The sequence below is a fragment of the Pyrgilauda ruficollis genome, unplaced genomic scaffold (genome assembly GCF_017590135.1).
Source record: "Pyrgilauda ruficollis isolate IOZ18807 unplaced genomic scaffold, ASM1759013v1 scaffold38, whole genome shotgun sequence".
Taxonomy (NCBI): Eukaryota; Metazoa; Chordata; class Aves; order Passeriformes; family Passeridae; genus Pyrgilauda; species Pyrgilauda ruficollis.
Genome location: NW_024525267.1, coordinates 6,887,749 through 6,905,662, shown reverse-complemented (window position 1 = coordinate 6,905,662; position 17,914 = coordinate 6,887,749). Strand labels below are relative to the sequence as shown.

General features: G+C 42.8%; 1 protein-coding gene across 5 annotated transcripts; it reads left to right on the top strand.

Moving 5' to 3' along the window:
• Positions 1–3,283: 3,283 nt before the first annotated feature.
• Positions 3,284–17,443, top strand: LOC121358231 (SERTA domain-containing protein 2-like). Of its 5 annotated transcripts, none has more exons than XM_041476266.1 (5): positions 3,390–3,414; positions 4,758–4,864; positions 5,065–5,163; positions 6,166–6,284; positions 13,871–17,443. In XM_041476266.1, the coding sequence occupies exon 5, from the start codon at positions 13,875–13,877 to the stop codon at positions 14,724–14,726; it is 852 nt and encodes a 283-aa protein (XP_041332200.1). In that variant the 5' UTR covers positions 3,390–3,414; positions 4,758–4,864; positions 5,065–5,163; positions 6,166–6,284; positions 13,871–13,874; the 3' UTR covers positions 14,727–17,443. The 5 variants fall into 5 exon arrangements, with proteins under 5 accessions (XP_041332198.1, XP_041332199.1, XP_041332200.1 ...); XM_041476267.1 differs by lacking the exon at positions 3,390–3,414 and adding an exon at positions 3,495–3,916; XM_041476265.1 differs by lacking the exon at positions 4,758–4,864 and having other exon boundaries at positions 3,286–3,414.
• Positions 17,444–17,914: the final 471 nt, after the last annotated feature.

Here is a 17,914-nt window from a genome sequence, read left to right as displayed (position 1 = left end):
TTGACAAAAGAGAACAATGGCTAATTTCCTACTCTGAGAAATATTCAGTAAGGTGTTGTTAGGTTTTGTAATAACCATCTTGTGTCATGGCTTTTTCTAATAAACTTGAGTAGGTGTAGGAATAGTTTGTTCACAGAGGCTTTACCACCAAGAGGTGGTAAAACTAACCAGGGTTTAGTGCAGTGTGCTCTGCCTTTCTCACTTCCCTGTGGAAGGGTGGCATGACGGGATCATTCAGCTGCCATTCAGCTTCAGAACAGCTAATTCATTTCAATCAAATCCGTGAGATCTCACAGTCACTACATTTTTAGAATGTTTCCAAGTGTGGAGATACCAGAAGAAAACAGCATTCTGTACTGATAACCAGTAATCCAGATAAGGGAGAGATGTAAGATTCCAGGCATGAGACCAGCTTCAATTAGAGCTTGTACCTGAGACACAGAGTAATTAATCACAGGCATAAATCCATAGGAAAGCAGTCTCCATTACTGCTTGTGTTCCTGGAACTGTGTTTTTTAATAGATGCCGAGTATGAAGGTAAGAAGAAGTAGCAAACCCCCAGCATTCCTTTCAGATGAATTATATAGAGACCTTGATTGGTTTGGATGTTGTGTTTTTTTTTCTGGTTTATGTAAAATTTGCTGCAAAAGCAAATATGCTGCTCGTGAGAATGGCATCCTGGCCTGCTGCAGTGAGTACAGTCATACTGAAAGGCCATGTTTAAAGCTTTAAAAAATCATATACAGTCCTTAGTTTGCCTCAAGCTTAGTTCAAGTCAAAATGGGAGAGCATTAGACTCGTAGAACATGACCTCATTTGAGAATGTAAGGACCTTTGAAAGGAAGACTTTTGTCAAGAAAGACCTTGTATGTGAGCTCAGCCCTCTGAATTCTTCACTGTGTGAGACAAGCATGGCTCCTCTAGCACGAGACATTAAATATTGCCAAGCTAAACGAGGTTCCAGTTCTTTTATGTGAACCTCACTGTTAACACAAGCAAAAAAGTGACCAAACCCTTTGCGAATAATCACCATATTTTGTGTCATTTCTATTAACTTCTTCAGGTGTGAAGCCATGAATCCAAAGTTCTGATGCACGCACTTAAACAACTCCAGCTTCTTTTTTGCTGTAGCTCATGTCAGATAATGTTTGAAACAACAGAACTTTCTAGAAACATATAGAAGGCACATTCACCCTTTTCTATTGCACAGAACTGCTTACAGAACAGCTGACCACCTTGGGTTAATCACTCAGGAAAGAGTGAGGAGAGCAGGGTGACCAGTGTTGGTGTCTTTCTGGGAGGTCTGCTGGACTGGAGGAGAATGGCTGCACCAGAGGCTCAAGCATTGAGCTGGAGGGGGAGAATTGTCCAGGACTGTACTGGTGCTGCAGGGCTGCCCAGAGGTTGCAGACTTTTGGCCAGCAGGGATCAAGTCTGCAAAGCCTAATCTTGGCTCAAGCTATGGGGACACTTTGGTGGTACTGCTAGTTAAACTATCCCTTTATATTCCATATTAGACATAATGATTCCAGATCCATCCCTTCTGCACCAGCTCCCTTTGCCTGTCCTGTGTCTGTTCCTTGGAGATAATCCCCAGCAGATGGCAGGGGTTGGTCCTGGTGCAATACTCCTGGCTGTCCCTGGTTGACTTCAGCAGACAGAAGAATCCTGAACATCTCAGAGTTACTCCTCCATTTAACCCACAGTGTGTGGTGGGAAGGAAGGCATCTGGGGGAGGTATTTGGTCCCCTCCTCCCCCTCGGTGCTGACACTGGTCCTGCACTCACTCTTGGTGCAGCAGATGGACCATGGGGGTCGGGGTGTCACCCCTCAGCCATTCGGGGAGGCGACACAGCTCCGGCAGCAGTCAAAAAGGATTCATTAGCGCTTCTCATGGCAGCACTCGCTCCCCTTCTGTGCTCCGTGACCCCCAGCAGTGAGGTCAGAGCACAGCTGTGGCTGAGGAACCCGGGGCACCCTGCTGCAGGACAGAGGTGGCCTGGAGAGACAATCCCCCATCCTCAGTGAGGAACCCGCGGGGGTCACCTCCGGATTTCTGTCCCTCTGCCCTTTGCCCCCACTGCACACTCCTACCCCTTCACGAGTGCCCTCAGGAGACACAAGGGTTAAAATCTGTTGGACCTGAGGGTTTAAAAGAAAAAATCTCCTTGCTGAATAATCACAAAAAGCAGCTGATCTTTCATCAAAGTTGTAGTGTTATCTCCACCAGAAAATTGCAAATGTTTCTGTAGTATTTATGAGACCGACATTGAACATTGTGTGTGAGCTTGGTCTGTGCTTGCTGTCCATGTAGGAACCCGTCTGTGCAAACGTCCTTGAGTTTTGTTTGGTTTTAATGTCCTAGAGATTGGCTCTTCCAGAGATGGGTTTAGATCAAGCAGCTTTTAGGGGATGCATCAGGTAACCAACCCATGGCAGGGTTTGACAAAGGATGAAAACCGATCTTCACAAATACTTCAATGTCAGATTTTGAAATCTGGTTTGCACAAACACTCGTGCCAATGTAACCTGATTACGCAAATGCCCGTGAAAAGCAAATATGAGGTTTGAGCATGGCTAAAACCACCTCATCTTTGAAGGAAAAAAAAAAAAAAACAAACCCAAGTGAATATTCATGACAGAATTGTGCAATGTTTGACGTAGCTCTAGGGCTGCTCGGGAGACGCGCGCGCCTCGTTTCCCAACAGGCCTGGCACGGGGGCGTCGTAGGAACGCTGCTCTGTAGAGGCCCAGGGCGTGCCTTTTACTGAAATTTGGTACTTTTGGTCACAGACGGACTGCGAGTTTATACAAAAAAAAAAAAGGGGGGGGGGGGGCGGGGGTGGTTGCGGGCTTGGGTGCGGGCTGGCCGGTGGCTCCGCGATGCTTTCGAGGCTGAAAGCGCGGCAGCGGCGCGGTGCGGAGCCCGGCGCTGTGCGCTGAGCAGCCCAGCGCGGTGCGGAGCCCGGCCCGGCGCGGCCGCTCCGCCATCCCGGCAGCGCGGGCGGGGCCGCCCCCGGAGCGCCGCGCCGGGGAACGCGGGACTCGGCGGCGCCCGCGTCCCCATTGGGCGAGCCCGGAGCGCGGCCCCGCCCCCCAGCTCTCGCGGCTCGCTCATTGGGCGGCGCCGCGGGACCAGCCGTAGCCCCGCCCCCTAGGCTCACCGACCAGTCAGAAAATGGTTGCCGGGCAGGTTGAAAGGGCCGCCGGCCAATGGGAGGGCGGGCAGCTGGCGCGCGCGGCACACGCAGCGCCCCCCCACGGGAGCCGCGGGCGGAGGGAAGGGCGGAGCGGAGGCTGCCGGGGCCCGGCGGGGGTGGCGCTGCCTCCGCCTCCTCCCGGCCCGAGTCCCAGCCCCGCCGAAGGGAGGGAGCGCGGCCGGCTGCGAAGGAACGGGGCTTCCTCTGCTCCCAGGTGGGGCGCCGGTCGGGAGGCGGCGGGAGGGCGCGGGGCTGGCAGCGGGGGCAGGGGGAGGGTAGCGGCGGTCGCGGGGGGACGNNCCCGGGGCGGCGCGGTGCGGAGAGACGGCGGAGCCGGGCTGGGGCCGGGGGCACGGCGGCCCCGGGGAGCCGGGCTGGGCGCGGGGGGAGCGCCCGGAGCGCGGCCGGCGGTGGAAGTTGTTCGCGCAGTTATAATTAGCCCGGCCGGGGTCTGAGCGAGCCGGGCGGAGGAAGGGGGAGGAGTGTAACTTTTCGCAGCTCGGGAAGCCCAAGGTTGTCTCTGGTTACCGCTGCCCACGGCCGCGGGGGGGGCGGGACGCCCGCAGGAAGCACCGACGCTCCTTCCACAAAGGCCAAATGGTGGCAGGAGCCGCGGGAGCGGCTGCGGGAGGGCGGCAGGAAAGGGCTTTCCCTGGATCCCAGCGGCTCCATCCTGGCGCTCCTGATCGCTGCCGCTCGGTAGTTGCGACTTACGTGTAAGCTGCAGTTACATTTTTAACAGCGGGGTTTGCTTGGCTTGGTAAACGTGTGTTAGTGTGGGCTGCGAGCAGGTGGATGGGGCTGGAGGAGCGTAAGATTGGGCTCTATGCATATTGCAGATTAAGCTCGCAAATAGGTGCAGTTAATAATTTCTGCCCCAGTTAGGCCTGGAATTTTTCGGACTGTGTTGGAATGCTCGTTTCTAAAAGCATAGGTAGGAACCTTTATGCAGTAGTTTTCCGCTTTATTTTTGATGTGGCTGAAATTCCGTAGTTCAGGTAGTTAACTGCTATGTGGGAAATACCATTAACATTAAAATGATGCTGTAATCTCAAAATTCTAGTGTGACCCCCTAAACACGTCTTGGGAAGGGAAGACAGAAAATAATCCACTAGAGACAGAATTCATAGTGATTTACAGCTACTGTGTCTTCTACAGTTGTTTTTTTTTCCCCTAACAGATTGTAAAAATTACACCTAACAACCTTACTTTTGTACTTCTTCCTGACACTTAACCCAGTGTGCCCAGAAATCATACTGGGCAAAAGTCAAAACCTCCACAGTTACTTCTGCAGGAATCCTTTGAAGTGTCTAATAAAGAAATTAAATTTGAAAACTTCTTGACTTCATCTCCTTCTATCAAAATATTGGACTTCTAAAACACAAGTAACAGTACTATTTTTTTATCCAGTGCTTCTAATTGTGTTGGGTTTGGGGATTTTTAGCTAAGGTGCTGAAATCTAAAACTTTTCATCATTTTACTATGCTTGTTAGCTTTGTGAAGTTGTTTTAGCATTAAAGAATCCTAAAACTCTAAAACATGTGTTTTTATATTCAGTGTATAGAAAATGCAGTGACTGCACACCTCTCCCTGTGACCTAACAAGTACACTTTAATGAACCTCAATAGTGACCACCTGAAGTCCTGCTGTTTCAGAGCAAATAGGTTATGAATCTTCATTTGTCTCTTTATTTGGGGCTTTTTTTTTTTCCTAATTATTTACAGATAGCATGGATATCATTATACTGGGAAAGAAGTCAGCTTCTAGGAGGAGGAGGGAGATGTTAATGTGTTTGTTGCTGGGGGTTAGATTTGGCTTGCTGAGGTCACGGGCATTTTACTGCTGTTTTACTGCATTTTTACAGTTCCGAGGTTCTGTAAGCGGAGGAGCCCTTTGGTAGCATCAGGCTATGAGTTGCTATGTAAGATGAACTGTAGGCGTTTACTTGCCCGTCTGTCTGAATGTAAGACTGCCTTTCACTATGTATTATTTTAAGATTTGTGCAATAATGTATGAACCCCTGGTTTTTGATGACGAAGGGCTGTGTTTGTGCAGCCAGTACTGATCCTTGCTCCTGCGGTGCATTTGTGAGGCGGTTTGCCGTAGCTGGCTCAGGTGTCTGTGTGTGTGATGTGCACAAACAGGCATGTCACATCCGATCCTGGCTGCAGGCTGTTAGCCCCTGCGAGGGCTTTAATCCTTGGAATGCATAACTGTTTGGTTCTCCAGGTGGAGGTGAGACCTCAAGAGCATGGATCGTGCGATTCCCTCCACATTTCCTAGCCTAGCCCATAGTTTACTGTCGCTTCAGCCTTTTCACACTTCCCGGTTAGCAATGCCTTGAGCTAATCTATGATTTAATCCATGTGGTCTCTAGCCATACTGCAGATGCTGTTATATCAGGGGTTTGATGGAAATGGTGCCACATTGAACATTAGACATAATCATAGCATACCTTGTCAACTCTCTTCTCATACTGGTTGTGTGTATGCTGAAAAAGAGGAAAGTTGGGGAATTAAATAAAAATCTAACTGCTTTTGCAGCCTGTAAGCATTAGGGGATAATTCTGAAATGTAGTTCTTCACAATGCATGGTATTCTTTCTCCTGATTATGTAATTTTGGAGATGATTGCAATTGTAAATTGGTGTTCAGTAACCTGAGAAAGTAGCAGTGCATGTCCTTATCCTAAAGCCTAATGCTTAGAGGATCAGCATTTTGCAGTACCCATTTACAAAAGATAATTTCCACATTTTATGTGTTCACAGGTAAAACTGTTAGGTCCTCTTATCTCAGTGTATTCATGAATTTTAGGGGGCTTAACCCACATTTTTCTGCTTTAATAGAATTTACCACAAATAATTTTAAAAAGTTGTATTGAATTGTTCTGCTTGATGCTTCTGGTTAAAAAAATATAAAAACCATCACATAGTAATTAAATGATTTTGTTTTGTTTTTCCTCTTAAGTCGCATCATCCTACCTTGGTGGATGGCTTGGCCTCTGGGATAGTTCAAGACTCTTGGATGACCACGCTTTATGCAAAATCCAGAATCTTCCTGCCTGGACTCCTTTCTGTTTTCTAAGGGTAACTACTTATTTGTTTTTGTGAAATTGTATCTTACATGCATAGGACATATTCTGATAATGGACTACAGATGTTATATGTGGATTAGAATGGTAAACTGAAATAAATCTTTTAAAAAGGGGATAATATTATTTATATTATAAACATAATTTATATTTATAATATAAAGTGAGGTAAAAACTTTGGTTTGAGTGTTCTGAATTTCCTTTACTGTTTTTAACTTGATAAGGGGGAATTATTATAATGCAATAAAGCATATTACCTTAAGATCACATTCTTATTGGAAATTGCTTAACTAAGATATCAGTCTTATGGTAAGATCCACTGTTCAGCTGCTAAAATTGAGTATTGCAGTTTTGTCTTGTGAGAAGGTGGCACTTTGGATACTGAAGTAAAGTTGTGTACTACAAGAGAAAGAAAATTCAATGATTTCTGATTTGGTTACTGAAATAAAAAATGCACAGTTTTCCTCTATCAGGAAAATAGCTTTTTTTCTTGTTTGCTTTTGCTGTTAATGATCCAGTTTTTCTGTTAAAGTATGGCATGCCAATTTTTAATATTTAATAAGCTGTAACTTCCTTTATTAGCAGCTCTTTTAGATCACTGTAGCCCTAAAATGTGTGTCAGTGCTGTGTTGGGGAATGCATCTAATATCTCTGTTTGAAGCAAATGTGGGATTGAGAGCTGTGCAGTTGACTAGAACAAGCTGTGAAGAGGTCTGTCATTGCCTTTGCAGCTCTAATGATCCTTTGTCTCTCCAGTGAGATGCTTTGGTGGAACCATGGTGGTTTGGTTCTTGTTGTTTCCTTTATGAGTCTTATTTTCTCATTTAATTATAGTTTGGTTTTACTATGGGAGTTTCTAGGTTTAGTAACTCTTGATCATGTATTAGCTTTTGCCAACTAGTATTGGTTCTTAGTTTAAGTGATTCCAGGCCCTTCTTCCACTAAAAAAAAAAAATCCACCCAGAATACCTGAAAAACCTTGCTAAACACACTCCCATGGAAAATATACACATGAGATTTATTAATAAATGTGGAACAAGATACAGAAGTGACAGACAAGAGTGATAGTGGCTGAGTTTGGGGTTATTCAAGGATGGAAGTTTTTCTCTACTGAGCACTGGAACCCACTTGTTTTAGCTGTGGAAGGTACAGATCCTAACGGAGGAGTTCCTTCTCCAGAGTGAAATGCCATGGTCTGAAACTCAGCTGCCATAGTTTGTAAAGCAAAGCTCTTATCAGTGCTTTCTGAAATGAAATGGGCGTAAGGAACTTAGAAAGATGTCCTTAAGTGCAGGAATTTTCCAGATCCCAGTAGACATAACATAAACAGGTTGTTGTGGGAGGGTTTCAGACTAACCTTTATTTAAAAGTAAAACTTATTTCCAAGGGCTTCCTAAACATCATTTCAACTCCTAAAATATTTGTGTATGATACAGGTTTATTTTCTACTTCCACACATAGTGAATGACAGTGGGAACTTCATTAATCCCAGAATAATTCTGTAGTAAACTCAGTCTTCCTCTCATTCCTCTTCTGTACCTAATGAATGCTATTCAGGCTAGTCTTACTTTCAAAATGTGGGGAAATCCTTAGGTGTGGGGTTTTTCTGTTTTGTTTGCAGAGTTGTTTTGTGTGTGTGTGTTTGTTTGTTGTTTTTGTTGGCGTTTCTTGAGTCTGAACAGTCTGAACATATCTTGATTCTGTGTTCCAGTTGCTTTGTACCAGACAGTGGGCATGTTATAGGTCAGGATTTGTTGACCAGAAAAGTTGACATTAAGTCTTCTTTCTTTGAGCAGCCATTTTCTGGTTATTTCTGACTCCTGTGAAGAAGTTATTGCATAAGAGTTTAGGTATGGGAGTAAGCTGGTAGGACTGCACTCCTCCCTGTGTGCACACTTTTAGTCACTTGTGCCTTCTCCAGCAGTTACTCATCTTGGCTAAACTGGGGCAGGGCTGAGGGGGGTGGGGAGGCAATGGACTTAAACACACTTTTGTGTATTTGGAAGTATATTCAGGTCTAAGCTTTTTTCATTTGGTGTTTCCTAAGGCATTTAGTCCTTCCCTCACTTGCTCAGGGTAGCAGCTAAGATGTAGTGTGGGGATCTCCAGCACCTGATGGGGACCCCAGATCAGAGATGTTCTGTGTGCTCTGACAGCTTACACTGTTATGTAAGGCATGTCCAAGTGATCAGCACTAAGCCTGGATGGGAGGAAGGGATTTGTGCTGTGTCTGTTAACTGCACCTTCAGCCTTTCCACTTCCTTGTGTACTTTCTTCTACGTTAAATAAAAGCCAACAGCCAGTCTAGCACTTAATTTAAACTGCTTGTGAAGCTGTGTTGCCTAAAAATGTGTGTCAGGTAGGGGAAAGATTATCATTAAAAATAGTGTACAGCATACATCAAATAAATCTGGGGAACAGCCGTAACTGTTGGGGTGTTTGTCTTCCTTAGCACTTCCTGCAGATGGATGGGTGCTTGTGAGATGTGTCCATGAAGAAAGGGGAGAGCAGAGCCCCAGGTTATCAGCCAGTCTTGGTCAGTCACTAACACAAGTCTACAGCCCAGAGAGTCTGTCTGTCTTTACTCCTACATGGTTTCTACAGTTACAAGGCAAAGGAAACTTTGAAAGGGAATTGCCCAAATTACAAGAGCAAGGAGTCTCTTAATTTTGATTTTAATACATAAGTTGCATTACTGCAAACTGGACAGGCAGCTTTCATCATTCATGAGGTGCTTACACACCTGCAAAGCTGGTATTTTCGTTCTGTAAGAAAAAGTAGTATTTCACTTTGAGACAGACTTGGGCTGAAAAATACAGCAGTGTGGCTGTACAGAAAGGATCAACCAAGTTTGAATTTAATAATACTCTAAAAAGAAAAGACAAAAGGTGCCACTATGAATTCAGTTATCTTTATCTTCTACCTGGATAGTGAAGGCCAGGTACTTTATTGATGATCTTGCTATTTAAACATATTTAGTGGTAAATAAATAACTGTTGTGTAGTTTAATACAGTGCTCATTTTTATGCATGAGAAGTTTGTGTTCAGACAATACTAACCGTGGCAGTCATGTTTCATACACTCATTGTTTTATAAGAAGCTCTTCTCTACTAAAAATTAAAGTTCTGTGATGTCCTGAGTTCTAAACATTGTTTAACTTTTCTCTTTAGTTCTTGCTTATATTCAAAAAAAGTTTTTAAGTAGTAGTTTGCCCAGATAGAAGTAATTGAGGGTTTTCACATGTTGCTTTATTCCTTGAGAGTGTTCCCAGCTGTACTTCCCAGCCATGTGTCAGTGGCAGCTGCACTGTCAGACCGTGTGACAGATGGAGCTGAAATGGTGGCACGGGCCCTGTATTGTCCACAACACGTCGCAATGTGGATTTTTCTTGGTAGCCTGGAATGTTTCTTCTGAGTAGCTGCACCCTGACCAGGCCTGTTTGTTTGGTATTGTGTGGATTTGCCAGCCAGGGACGTGCTTCTTCCCTCCCAAGTTTTTTTCAAACCCTGGTATGGTGTAGGATTACAGTGCCTGGATGCTTCTTCCCATCTTAGCAGGGAGGAGTTGCAATGAAATGTCCTCCATGGAGGACTGGAAGGATCTGAGGAACATGCAATCAGGGCAGAAATTCTGTGCAGACTCCATTGTAGTTCAGTGATGTGAATAGAGAGTCTGGCACTCCAAATACTGAGTTCACTTTGCTTCCTTTTCTCTATATCTGAAAAATTACTTTCATTTAAAAAGCATTCTGCCGTGAATGGCCTGTGACTCAGTTTGCATTACTATAATGAGAGAGAATGAGAAGATGCCAGGAAAAATGTTGAGATGTGTTGCTCCTCATTGTTCCTGTTTTTTTCATGACAGAAGATTTTAAAATAGATCTCAACAGAAAAAAATTTTTGTTGTGGAACTTCAAGTTCAAGAAAAGGGTGACTTAGAGCTTGTTGCTTTTATAATTGAACAGCTATGTGAAGACCTCACTTTGAAGTTGGCATAAACTTTTAATTTTTATTCAGTTTATTTACTTGCAAATTACAGAGTTATCAGATTGGCACATCCCAAAATCCTGTTAGTTGACCCAGTTTTTTGAGATGTGAGTAGGTTCCTGGAATTAGGCTGGAGTAAGGAGAGTGCAGTTTCTGGAGACTGCTTTAGTGTGCCCAGATTGTGCTGCTCTGAGCTGGCTGTGCCCTGGTGTCAGCCGATGGAAGGGCAGACACTGCTCCTGGTCTGAGCAGGCAGCTGGGGGTTTGTGTGTGCACGGCTGCTTGTTTGCCTTGCTACCAAAAACTGAAGTGGAATAAGCATTGCATAATTAAATAATGCCATCAGCGTCTTCTGCTGCAAAGTAGTGCTGTGAAAGAGAGCATCTGACTGTGAATTTTGGGTTTGGGATGAGGTGTCAATACCCAGCCCTGCGAAGAACAAGCTACTTAGAAAATACACAGTAGAGTGTTAAGGATCTGATCCCATCAGAAATTCTGGTGTTAGAAAGTAAAGCAAAAGGCCTGATAAAATGTAGATTAGCTGCTAACAAAGGGGCTTTGTGTCTTTTGTAGGTCAGCAGCTGAGTGTGTTTGACAAGAACTGAAATTTAATGTCTCCTGTAGCAACCATGACACTAGTCATTTTTAAATCCACTCTACCAATGGTACTCTGGTTTTTATTAGCCTTTTCAAATTTCTGTGTAACCTCTGAAGTCATCTAGTTCCTGGAGGGAGAGTAGGGGATCCCTCCTGTTAGGAAATAAATCATGTTAGACAGAATTTCTAAAATATAAGGTAGTACTATGTTTGTTTATTTTAAAAACACATCTTGGGAGTAGGGAGTATGTTAAGTAAAAACATTTTGAAGTTGGAGCAAATAGTGTTTATTGCACTTCATTTTCATAGTCAAGTGCTGTCATGCTCAAGCTTTGTTACATACTTCTAAATTGCTCTGGGACCAATTTTATGAAGGAAATTTGAGGAATGAAAAGAGGGGTGTCTGCCTATATGAGCATGAAGTATTTAGTCTAACAAGACTGCCATTCGAATTAAAAAGTAAAACATGTCATATTAAGTTGTTTCTGTGAAATTATACATCCTTGCATATCATAGTCTGCTTGCTCTTTTAGCTTGCTTACAGAATTTAAATACTAGCACATTTTTGAGATGTTAGGAATTAACATTTTTGTAATTCAAAAAGATAAGAATAGTATGTCCTGTGTGTCTAACAAAGTATAAATGTGTATTTAAAAAATATTAAAAGCAGTAAATTATCAAAACCAAGCATTCTGAATGTGTGATATGTCAGAATTGCTGTTTCCTGTGTGGTCATATCTTCATTCCCTTATGGGTGTAAATTTTGGTCTGCTCAATTAATTGAGAGAAAAACAAACAAACCCCACTAGTGTGCAGTGTATGGGAATGATGGTGCTTAGTGAAGAAACAGCTGTTATGATGCATAATTTTTTTTCTTACAATGATGCTGTGAGGTAATGCTTGAGGTAATACACAACATTTAAATACTAGTTGAAATGGCGAGTTCACAATTTTACTGTGAGTTTATGATTTGCATAAATTGTTTTCACTATGAGAGTCGGCATATTTAGCTGTAGTCTACTTGTCCCACGTAAATGTGATTTTTTTCCATAGATTGTGTCAAAAATTAGCAGTTACTGACAGTATTGAGGATCCTTCACACACACGCTGCCTTCCCGGAGTACTTTTATATTTTGTGCCTGAACTTTGTATCCCTATTTGTTCTGATTTTGTTGTAATGGAGTGCTCGGTGCTGGCTGGGTCTGTTTGCTCTTAATGGGGTGCTGGAGTGGGAGAGTGATACATGATCAGTGTGGGATGATGACCCAGGTGAACAGGCACACCACTTCAGACACTTCATGGTTTTTAAAGAGATTCAGCTCCTGCTGTGGCACTTTAGCAGAAGTTTTTGAGAAAAACAGAGTTCCAAAGTTAAAAAGTTGCAGAAGTGGTAAGATTACAAGTAATTAAAGTTTGTTGCTGTTTCAAGAGTGACTGTGTTAATGAACTGAAGATAGACCAGACTAAGTAAAAATGCAGTCCTAGGACAACTTGAATTTCATCCAGATATGTCCTTAAAAAAACCAAAAAGTGTCTGCTGTTGAGAAGTCTGACACCTCAAGTCCTGTAGCAGCTGTCTGTTTTCTCTTGTGTGTCTTGCTGAGGAGGATGCAGTGCTTGCTTGCTTTCTGTTCCTCCAGAGGGGAAGAGTTCTCCAACAGCCTTGTCTGGGCAGATGGACATAACCATGGAGCCCTGCAAATCTGGAGAAATCCTGAAAGTAAAAGAGGCTTTATCCTGCTGCCTTCTCCTTGTCCCTAAAAGTTTAGCAACAGGCTAGCAGCTGGCAGCTGCAGCCATCAGCTGAGCTATTGCTGGCAGCATCCAGTGCTCACATGAAAAGGAAGTTGGGAGGCCCTCAGCAGCGTGCAGGGTCTGGATCATTGTGCGTGAAGGGTCTGCCCTTAATCTGCCACTGGTGTCTAATTTATAATTGCTTAATTTTTCTTAATAGTTTGGGAACAAGGTGTCTGTGTTCATGGACACTTTAGGATGTGTGTAACTAAGATTTTACCAGTGTTTTCTCTGCCGAGCACGCTCCTTTTCTGTGTTTATATGAATGATTGCAAAGGGCTTGTCATCCCTAAAAAAACTCTTAAGACTTGGGATGGTAATTGTAAAGTACCCAAGCAGGTATTTGTTTGGATCACTTATATTTTAGATCTGTGTGTACAGGTTTTTGTACCACGTTGTTCTAGACCTACTGTATTTCAGTGCAACAGCACACAAAGCAGAATGAAAGCAACTAAATTATATTTTTTCTCTAACAATTTTACCAAAATTGGTCACTTCTAAAACGTTGTTTGATAGCTTCTTGCCTGATGTTCTTAGTGTGAAGTCAGTAGCAGGTTGTGAACCAGCAGCCATGAGCAGCCATTGTCTCTCTGTGAGCTCAGTGGCCCAGCCAGATTTCCTCCCGCATTTAACCAAACCACCAAGATGTGGAATAGATATAAGGATCCCATGGGAGGCCCTGCTGTTGGTGTTGCTGTAAAACAATTTTGGGTCACCAAAGAAAAAAAGAGAAGAGTCAGCCCTACATAGAACTCTATGCATGTTGTCAGAGACACTGAGCAAGACATTAGAACATCTTAATGAGATCAAAATGGGTGTTGAAAACTAGCTTGAAATCTTACCTGCTGTACCCAAGAATGAATGTTGAAACGGAAATTATGCAATATTCTGTAGTTTGATCCTTAATACAAGCACCTGTTTTATTTCACGTGGACAGTCAGATATATTTAGAAGTCTACAGCTTTTTAAAAAGAGCATTAGTATATTTCTTCCATGTTTTCTGTTTAGAAAAATTGTTGCCATGAAACAGTATAGCTGGAAAGTGCATCTTTTCAATGGAAGTACTATTCTGTAGGCTTTCTTTCTATCTCTTGATGTTCTGTGACATCAAAAGTCTCAGCTAACCAATACATTGTACACTACAGGGTTTTCAGAATTGTCTGTTGGGCCTGCCCAAGGTTAATTCAGGATTGTTGTCTTGCAGGTTCATGTTGGGGAGAGGCCTAAAGCGCAAGCTGAGTGACTATGAGGAGAGCATGGCTGGTCTCACGAGTGCCTTTGATTCCAGTCGAGGTCTGCCCTACCCACTCAAGAGGCAGCTGGTGCTCAACATGTGCCTCACCAAGTTACAGACGTACAAAATGCTGGTGGAGCCCAACCTGCACCGCTCCGTGCTCATCGCCAACACCGTGCGGCAGATCCAGGAGGAGATGAGGCAGGAGAGCAGCCAGCAGCCAGTGAATATCTGCCCTGGCATTGCTCCTGCTTCTCACAGCTACACAGGGATGGAGTCACCTGGCATTTCCCTTCAGTTGCCTTCAGGTGTTGGTCAGCAAGAGTCCCACTGCTGTGACCTGCGGTCTGTGGAGGACCCCATTGAAAACAGCCTGCTGATCGTTTCAGACGACGACATGTCATCTGCTATTTCATCTATTCTGAAGGATTTGGACTTTGTGGAAGATATCAGCCCACCTACCTGTCTGGTTCCTACTGCAGATGACCAGCCAAAGTTTCCAGATAATACTGGTCTGAAACTAGAAGATGACAGGCAGGATTTGAAGGGAGCTGAATGTGTGTTTGGTTCCTTTGAGATTTCAAATTCAACCAGTTACTTGAAGGATTTGGCAATAGATGACATTTTTGAAGATATTGACACTTCAATGTATGATTCAGACTTCTGTTGCCCTCCCCTGATGCCACCCAGATCACCATCTCTTGCTACAGAAGAACCATTGAAAACCTTCCCATCTTGTAATTCTTCTTCAGCAAACAACATTCAGATATGCAGAACAGATCTGAGTGAGTTGGACCACATCATGGAAATTCTCGTTGGATCCTGATACTTGTTTTACCCAAAGATACTTTTAGACTGCCACTTGCATTTGGTTTCAGGATAAAAGCCACTGGAATAGTTGTAAAGAATTCTTTAAAAAGCAAACTAAATAATAATTTGTCCATAGTAGAATTTTCTAAATAATTCCAAAACTTGCAAACCAAAAAAGTGGCAGATTTTAAAAAAGAAAAATTATTTATCAGAACTGTGCAATCATCATTTTCCTTCCAGGGTGTATGTGGAACAATGGGCACATACCCCCATCACCCCTCATGCCTCTTTCAATAAACTTTTTTATGTGCAATTTTTAATTTGACAGAAGAATTTACATGCAAAGCAAATTTCATATGAGGTGATCTTTTACAAAGCCTCCACTTTATTTTTAATATCAGAGTCTATGCCAAGCTGGCATCTGTCAAGTTGCAGAGTTAGATTGTGTGGATTGCAGACACGTTCTTAGAGATGGGTATATTTTAAAAATGAGACACGCTTTGCTTTCTTTTGGTCAGAAAAGCAGATCAAGACACTTACCAACAAAGTCTCTTGCATTTTCTAAAGCATTCAGAACTATTTATTTTTGTAAATTTTATAGTCTTTCTACATTTTACTATGTTATTTCATCATAGTTCAAATATAATGGACTTCTAGTTGGATGTGTTTAGCACTACCTCTGAGCTGAAATGCTTTAACTCTTTCCAGTGCTTCATCTGAGACTGCAAATCTTTTTGTTTCTGTTTCTTTCTGGGGGAAAGTACTTCTAACTCAATAAGTTGATCCTTTGACAGTGACCTAGCTGATTCGTGAAATCAAGGGTATTCAATGTTTAAAAACTTCTAAGTATTTACAAATTAATTTATATGTAGATTGTGCAATTTAACATTTTTCTGTCAGTATTATGTGCTTAGATTTTGAATAATCTTGGCGTTCTTTAAATTAAAATTTACTATGTACAGGTAGCTTTTTATTCTCTTTTGGAAAACACTGTCCTTAAACCCTGCTTTCACTACAGATTTTAAGGTGATTTTTATGTGCAATATTATTTAAAGAGATACACATTTTTATACCTGGCATTGTGGGAAGAAACGCTTCAAACTTAAAACCTCTAGCACCTTTGGAGGATACTCAGCCAACATTTCTGCATCCTTTCAGAAGCCAAGCTGAGAACGCTGAGAACACATCGCCCTGTGCTGTGACAGCCCTGGAGCACCCGTGGGGCTGTGGGGAGCCAGTGCTGGTGGCTCTGTCCCTCCCAGGGCTGGGGCCACCCGGGCTTTGGAGCCCCAGAGCTGCTGCCCCAGCCTGTCCTGGGTGGGGCAGGGGTGTTTTTATGCAGGTACACAAAAGTCCTGCTCAGCTGGAGGTGAGATTTGCAGTGAGAACTGGTTTTCCATCAGGCAGTTTGGGTTCTCTGTTTCAGCCTGAACCGAGGTCTAGATCGATCCCTGCTATCGTCTTCTGAGTTTCACACTTGCACATTGCTTTTCGGTTTGGATTTTGTTTTGGTTTTTTTTTTTTTCCTTCTTTTTTAATTATAAAACTTTGTTCTTGAAAGCTGCAGCACCTGTCTTGGAAACTTGCAGTTGCAAAACCTTTGCTTTGGTTTGTTGTATTTTTTGGGTTTTTGTTGTTCTGCTGAGACTTTTTATGAACGGAGTGTCGGCAGAGGGGAAAAAATGTTGCCTGTGTGTTGCATCTCACAGAAGCTGAAATCCTGGCCCTGTTGAAGGGGCCAGGGTGTCACCTGGTATTTCTGGTCTTAACTGATGCTGTGGCACACCTACCTTGTGCAGAGATCTCCATTTTTTACTGTGACTCTCTTGGTTAACAGTTAGCTGCCGACATAATTTGGTATCCCAGGCCAATGGAGAACCATTTCGGGTCACATCCTCGCAGCCATCTGGGTTGTTTAGCAACTGAAGGGTATAAATGTATTTATATGCATATGTTGTATTGATTCTAATATAAATCTGATCTAAAGCATTTTGAATTGCTGGATAAAGGGATTTGTTTGAAGAGTGTATAACTAGTTCTTGAAGAGGTACAGCTTCAGAATGTACACAGATTGTGCATTGTGTATAGACTACTCTGGCTTTTCCTCAGCCTCTACTTTTGTATTAAAAATATGACTGAATAAATCCTTGAAATATTAAGGGCCTTCTGCACTGTGATGAAACAGAGATGCGGTTAAAAATGTCTTTAAATTCAGTGATGAGGGATAAAATAAAAAGACTGCATCTAATCTCTTTTTGCATTTGAAAATATGGAATGTTACTATGCAGTAAAGATATTTTGGTAAGAAAATTGTATCATATAGCAAATAGTGAACACTTAATAAATCCACTTACCTTGCAGTCTCTACAGAAACAGAAGAGAAGACAACTTGCTTTTCAACATTTATGTACTAAAGTTTTTTGTATACTGCAGCAAAAGATTTAATTGTTGGTAGATCTTTTATCAACAATTCAAAATGCAATTTTTGTACAAGTCCTGGCTACAGAGCTCTGTTTCTAATTGGTTGCTTGTGTCACAGTGCCAAGACTATGAGCTGGTGTGTAATGCAGTTCGGTTATGTTTGGAATTATGTGCAAAGGGAAGTTTAATTTTTAAATATGCACAAATTAATTTTAAAATCCTTCCATGTAAAATGAAGTTAGAGGCTAGTTGTGGTAGACCTATTTATTGTATGTTTGGAAATAAAAGCCACAGTTTTGCATTTAAAACAGTTATATTTTGGAGCCTTTGGTATGTGTTTAAAAACAAAGCATAAAAAAAATCTATGGCACCCTGCCACCTTTTCTTTGGTCTTTCACTCACAAAGACATAGCATTTTCCCTAGGTATTTGTACCTTTTTTTCCCTTCTCCACATGCCCCCTCTCTCCCATCCTTTGTCCCCAGAAATAATAAACACCTGACAAACCTGTTCAGAAATTACACATGCCAGGCCCCGTAACAGGGTTCCACATACCCTGAAGGATGGATTCCTTTAGGGAAGCACCACAGCTTGAGCTGGGTGCCTCCAAAGAGGGACTGTGAACGCTGAAATTCCTGGGCAGTTATGCCTATAACAGCAATAATTCAGACTATTGATAAGGTCTGGGGGTCTTCATGGTGTTTGCTCCTCCATTGCTTAGTGGTTGTTGTCTTACACAGCATCTCATCCTCCTCCCATTTGGAATTTGGAATCTTTTAATAAA